The sequence below is a fragment of the Sebastes fasciatus genome, chromosome 4 (assembly GCF_043250625.1).
Source record: "Sebastes fasciatus isolate fSebFas1 chromosome 4, fSebFas1.pri, whole genome shotgun sequence".
NCBI classification, from domain to species: domain Eukaryota; kingdom Metazoa; phylum Chordata; class Actinopteri; order Perciformes; family Sebastidae; genus Sebastes; species Sebastes fasciatus.
This window is the reverse complement of record NC_133798.1, coordinates 31,480,153-31,486,152: the sequence shown is the minus strand read 5'-3', so window position 1 is coordinate 31,486,152 and position 6,000 is coordinate 31,480,153. Positions and strand designations below refer to the sequence as shown.

Sequence of the window (6,000 nt, the reverse complement as noted above, 5' to 3'; positions counted from 1 at the left end):
AATACTGACAGACCACAGATGCCTGGTTGAGAAACACACAACGCTTTACACCGCTGTCAGTTAAGCTTCAGGCGGTTGATCTGCCCACCTGTATCTGTAGGGGAGCAGCAACGGGCTGATAACATACATTTAAAAATGAATATAAAATATCTAAAGAGGAAGTGCAAATAAAAAAAAATAAGAAAATAAATGAATAATAATAATAAAAGAAATTAATAAAAAATAAATAAAAGGGAAAATTAAACAGAAGAGTGAATAAATTAGGGAATTAATACAAAGATTAATAAATAAAGAGCAAATTAAAACAGAAATATCAATTTATGTCACATTTTATACATGTATTTTTAATATTATTTTTGCTACATCTAATGACATTGTGGTGAGGTCAGTGACAAGAAGATGACTGCAGGAGGTGACGGAGTTTAGATTAGTTGTATCTGTGAGCTGGGAGACGGCCACTAGTTGTACTAGGCAGCTTCCAGTGTGAAGCAGGACTCACACTCTCCACCAAGAGGAGCTGTTGTTACAGACATCTCATTCAGCATCAGTGAGGAAGACAGACTAATACCCCTTCAGCAACAGGTTGAAGTCATATTCCACCAAAAATCTGTGTTCGATCAAACACAGACTGGTTGATTGGATTAGATTAATGGTCATGTTTTAGCATTTCCTGACTAAAACATGTTTTTTTTAGTTATTAAATGATTACCTTTTCTTTGCAAGTTACCACATTATTCATATTTTTTTCTTGTAAAATTATTACTCATAACTTTTAACATCACTTTTTTTTATTTGAAAATTCCAATTACTTTTTTTCCATAAAATTTCAACTTCATAATTGCATACCGGTTTTCTTGATGTATGACCTTAAATGTTAACATTTTATTCTGAAAATATCACACCTTGTTATTTTTGTAATATTGTGACTTTTTTTTTGTAAAATTATAGAAACATTATATTTTGATTCAGGAAATATGAAAACAAAAAAGTCCCTGGTTTTCACAAGGTTAAAATTGTGAATAAAACGCATTTATTCTAAAACATACTGAAACTTTGATTATTATCTCTTTTTCAACTTTATTTAACTCTTTTAACTTTTATTATAATTTTTTTCTCATGAAATTACAATCTGGAAATACCTTATCTTATAAAATTATGAGACGAGACAAGCTCAGAAAGTTAGAAAAACTCCTTTATGAGTTAGAATAAGAACTTACATCCTAATATTATTTCATTTGGTTAATATTTCAATTTTGTATTGAATTTCTGTCAGATCCCATGTTTAGTAAAGCCTGAAGATGTACCTAAAAAACAATATAATGGATGCCTCAAAGGGATAGTTCAGGTGTTTTGAAGTGTGGTTATATGAGGTCAGTGTATTACCTACAGTAGATGACAATCGGCAAGCCCCCAGTTTGGAGAAACAGAAAGGAGTACCAGCACGGGAGCTAAGTAATGTACCACTGTGAAAGGGGCAGCAGCAACACGTATTATTGACATCTAAAAGAATCAATATCAGTTTAAGTGTATGCTATATTTAGAATATTTTCACTGGTTTACCTTTCTGACGGGGAACTGAAGCTGTTGTATCCACCTCTCACCAAAGCCACCAGCCTCCATTGAAAAAACCTGTAATTTTACCTTGCAGATCATGGGGGTTGGTGAATCCGAAGTAACACAAGCTGTATCACAAACATCCTGCTCTGGAAGCTGTTTTTTAACATTTAATAACTTTCGTTTTTACATCTTTTGAAACGACAACAACCTAAAACATTTTTTACAAAAATGCTAGAATAAAATCCAATGTTAGACATTTGCTTAAAACTTTTCTGTCTACAAACACACGTCTTTGTAAGAATATCTCTCCCCCCCAACTCATGAAAGCTGACTGACTCTAAACATTTCAGTCACAGATCCTCAAATTAAACACAAAACTAAGCTGAACTCGTCACCGTCAGCTCACATCAGCTCGTTTGCTGACAAACCGAAACACTTCAGATTAAAACGAGCTCTGACTACGTCTGAACACCAACATCAATATTTACAGATGATAATTGATCGATCATCTCACAAACACTCTTCTCCTAAACAACAACTGCAGAGTTCATGACTATTAAAATAAAGAAGGAAACATCAGTCTGTGTGAACCTGCGCCGCCGCCGCCGCCGCCGCTCAGCACACAACCACAAACCTTCCTGGTTTCTAAAAACCAGCAGGTCAACTCCTGACGAGAGCCAATCAGATGAGTCTGTTTTTAAAATGTTTTTCATTCTCTCAGAAGAACCAGGACTCTCGCCGTGACAAACACAGTACCAACAGACCATCGTAACAGGAAGTGGTCTGGGCGTGGGGCTTCACAGTGAGGTCTCCAGGCTGTGGAGGGGGCTCCCCGGACACGGCGGCAGCCCCGCTGAGTTGGAGGACATCAGGGCAGGCATCGGGACGATGCGGTCCATGGCGTTGTTGTTCTGGTTGGGCGAGGACGGGAGGGGCGGCAGGGTGGACAGCCCGATCAGTGGCGGCGGGAGGACGAGGGAGTTCCGTTTGGTAGGAGCGTCGTCCTCGCAGTCTGCCTCATCGATCAGGGGGATATTATTCACCGAGTCTGTGATGCGGAACTCAGGGTGGCTCATGAAGCTGTGGATGGAACTGCGAGCTTCGGGCGTCTCCAGGCCTTCGTAGGGAGACATGTTGTCTCTGAAGGCGTTCACTACATGAATCTGAAAGACAAGGAACAACAGTCAGCTCAGGGTTAGATACAGCAGTTAATAAAGTGGATTACGTTTTAAACTTCCTGTTCACTTTTGATTTATGTAAAAGTCCACAGCCGTCGTCAGAGTGGACTCAGTTATGAGAAAAGGACCCAGGTGGAATGTCCTTTTTAAGGTGAAACCATACCTGCGTTGAGATGCGGTTGAGGCTGCGGACCCAGAGCACCTTGCCCCTCTTCAGCTCCATCTCAGCGTGGTCGATCTCGTCCTGGTCCTTCATCTCCTCCAGCTCATCCTCGGAAATCTCATCCTGCTGCGTGCCGTGACCCGCCGTCTTCAGGAACTTCAGCCATCTGGTGGGGACACTGGACACCAGCTGAGAGGGGGACCGACACAAACGTTACACCCTGGTCAGACACTTCCTGTTCCCTCAACACCTCTGTGACCTGAACATGTTACCAGCTGAAGGTTTGGTGACAGTTTCTACAGTCTAATGATGATGATCAGCTGCAGAGAGAACCAGGTCATTATTTCCACTATAAGTATATTTGAGCATATTTTAGTAAGAAGCCCCCCTGTTGATGTAAACTCTCTCTGACGCCCATCGCTCCTACTTGTCAGTTTTTTTGAACACTGTTAAAGCCTTCTTCTCCTCTGGAGAAGTGTTGAGTTTCATTGACTTTAGGCGTTTTTTAGTCCAGTTCTGGGGACTCCCTGAGAGGAACCGCTCACCTGGGAGCTCCCCAGAGAACTATACCGTATACCCTTAAGGGTTGCACTGAATCATATTGTTTCTTCGTGGCCTGGTAGCAAGTGTGGGTTTTAAGATGCAGACCATGTAATCTCAACGTCTAGAAACCTTTGTTGCAGGTCATCCCCACATCCCATCATTTCCTGTCCGCTATCAAAATAATGTCAAAAAGTGTCTCACCTGTCCCCACAGGAGGCTGCCAATTCCCAGAAAGACACACCACAGCCACTGCTCGATGGTCAGCGTCACACAGCTGAACGGTTTACCACCAAACTGCACGATGACGATCTACAGGAGACACAACATCATACAGGGAAACTCTTATCACTTTTCTCTGTGAACCCGACCAGGTGTGACGATTGCCTCGTCCCTCACTGGTTACCTACCTGTATGAGGAAGGTTCCCAGGATGATGGAGCAGAAGATGGGGTTGTTGAAGACGCCCTCAAACACGTTCCTCTCGCCGTGAATCTTGCGGGCATTGAGCTCGTTAAAGATCTGCATCAGGACGAAGGTGTTGAACACGATGGTGTAGTGCTCAGAGGGCGGGGCGTGAAGGGGGGCGTTCCTGCCACTGTCAATGTCAAATATCTTTTCACCTGAGAGAGGGAGGGTCAAAGACTACTGAGAAATCAACCCAGTCTGACCATGTTTTACATCACAATCCCATTCATTTACATATTAATAATTAATTAATGATTAAGGGGATTTTTTTCTTTAGTGAGTCTGTTTAAGACCATGAAACTGTGGTGCGTTCACTGACCAAAGAAAAGCAGGGTGAAAATTACGGTCAGCTGGTAGATGCTGTGTCCCAGGATGTTCTTCATCATGGTGCGGGAGATGAGCGGCTTCTTGCGACCGTACGGTTCCCTGAGCAGCAGTGCTTCGGTTGGCGGCTCGGTGGCGAGAGCCAGCGAAGCGAAGGTGTCCATGATGAGGTTGACCCACAGCATCTGCACAGCTTTCAGAGGAGAGTCCTGGAAACACACACACATATCTACAGTCAGCGACAGCGTCATCTGCCTGGAGTTTCAGGACTTATTCACGTCAATTTCAAACACTGGTTTCGCTAATATTTACTCACACACATCTTTAGACTAATGATCTTCTAAATTTAGTGTTCGACGAGTGTCAGGAAGTTTTTTGGTTGACAGTATTTGACTGTTTAGGCTGTACGTCATGTGTTTTATATGTTACCTGTCATGTTGAAAAGGAGAAGGATAGAATGTAAAAGGCATATTCTTGTTTAAAATAGAAGTCTGGTGTAACTCATGGGTCAATGCTAGGGCCCCTGTCTTTGAACAAGACACTGAACCACCAAATTGTTCCCAAATGGCTAGGCCAGCACCTTACATGGTAGCTCAGCCGCCACTGATGTGTGACTTTGTGAGTGTGTGGGTGAATGAGAGGCTTTGGGTAAAAGTGCTATATAAATGCAGTCCATTTGCTAATATGTATTCATTCATTTGCAGACAACACAGGTATTATTTTTCACTGTAACAGAAACCTCAAAGCCTCTGAAAACTTGGTTTCAAACCCCAAGTATATCTCTATAATATTAATGTTGTGCTTTTGGCTGCTCCTGTTAGAGGTTGCCACAGAGGATCATCTGATCTGATTTTATGATCCACATATTTGATTTGGCATAGGTTACAACAACAACATCGCTAAAATCAGGTCTATTTTATTCCTGGCTGATGCAGAGATCCTAATTTGCGCCTTTGTATCATCCAGACTGGATTATTGTAACGTTTGGTGTCAGGTCTGCCTCATTCTAGTACCAGAAGCCTTCGAACGGTTCAGAAAGCTGCAGCAAGAATCTTAACTAAAACTAGAACATTTCACCATATTACACCAGTTTTAGCTTCATTGCATTGGCTCAAATGCTACTGTTATTTTGTCCACGCCTAATGTAGGCAGCAGCAGCAGTGTCAGGTGGCTCTGACCTGGGTGATGCAGGCTCCGGTGAAGGCCACGATGACGGCGACCACATTGACGGTGAGCTGGAACTGCAGGAACTTGGAGATGCTGTCGTAGACGTTCCTGCCCCACATCACGGCCTTCACGATGCTGCTGAAGTTGTCGTCTGTCAGGATGATGTCAGACGCCTCCTTCGCCACGTCTGTCCCCGCAATGCCCTGCAGAACACAGCATGTAGGTTAGCTTATGTTAACCTCACACTAAACCTGGCCGTGAGCCGGCGTTTAGACCAGGGCTGGTCCACAGGGGGGGTCAGGTCCCTTCTGATTCTGAACCTGGCGGGGCCACAGCAGAGGACAACAGGAGGTTCATCTGTACGTTCATTTTGTTTATTTTCTTTAAACTTTAAAACGTAGTCAATTAATATGAATCTGATATCTGAATATTTTATTACATATTAATACAGTTACACATAAGTTCACACCTTGTTCTCTTTTCAGATCAGCTCATAAGTTAATTGGATAATAAAGATTTGTATTACTATATTTACTGTTTTATATTTATATTTATATATATATATATATATAAATATATATATATATATATATACTGGAAAAAC

At 42.1% G+C, this 6,000-nt stretch overlaps 1 protein-coding gene across 4 annotated transcripts in view; it reads right to left on the bottom strand.

Moving 5' to 3' along the window:
- Window positions 1–1,687: 1,687 nt before the first annotated feature.
- The window catches only part of LOC141766639 (plasma membrane calcium-transporting ATPase 1-like), a 33,200-nt gene continuing 28,887 nt past the window's right edge, over window positions 1,688–6,000 (bottom strand). For 3 of the 4 annotated variants that reach the window (XM_074633621.1, XM_074633622.1, XM_074633623.1), the window contains 6 exons: window positions 5,408–5,599; window positions 4,225–4,438; window positions 3,849–4,060; window positions 3,643–3,750; window positions 2,899–3,087; window positions 1,688–2,720 (listed from right to left, as the gene is read on the bottom strand). In XM_074633621.1, coding sequence (XP_074489722.1) covers window positions 2,355–2,720; window positions 2,899–3,087; window positions 3,643–3,750; window positions 3,849–4,060; window positions 4,225–4,438; window positions 5,408–5,599 — 1,281 coding nt within the window. In that variant the 3' untranslated portion in view covers window positions 1,688–2,354. The remainder of the gene's footprint in view (window positions 2,721–2,898; window positions 3,088–3,642; window positions 3,751–3,848; window positions 4,061–4,224; window positions 4,439–5,407; window positions 5,600–6,000) is intronic. The other variant, XM_074633624.1, reaches the window with a different exon arrangement.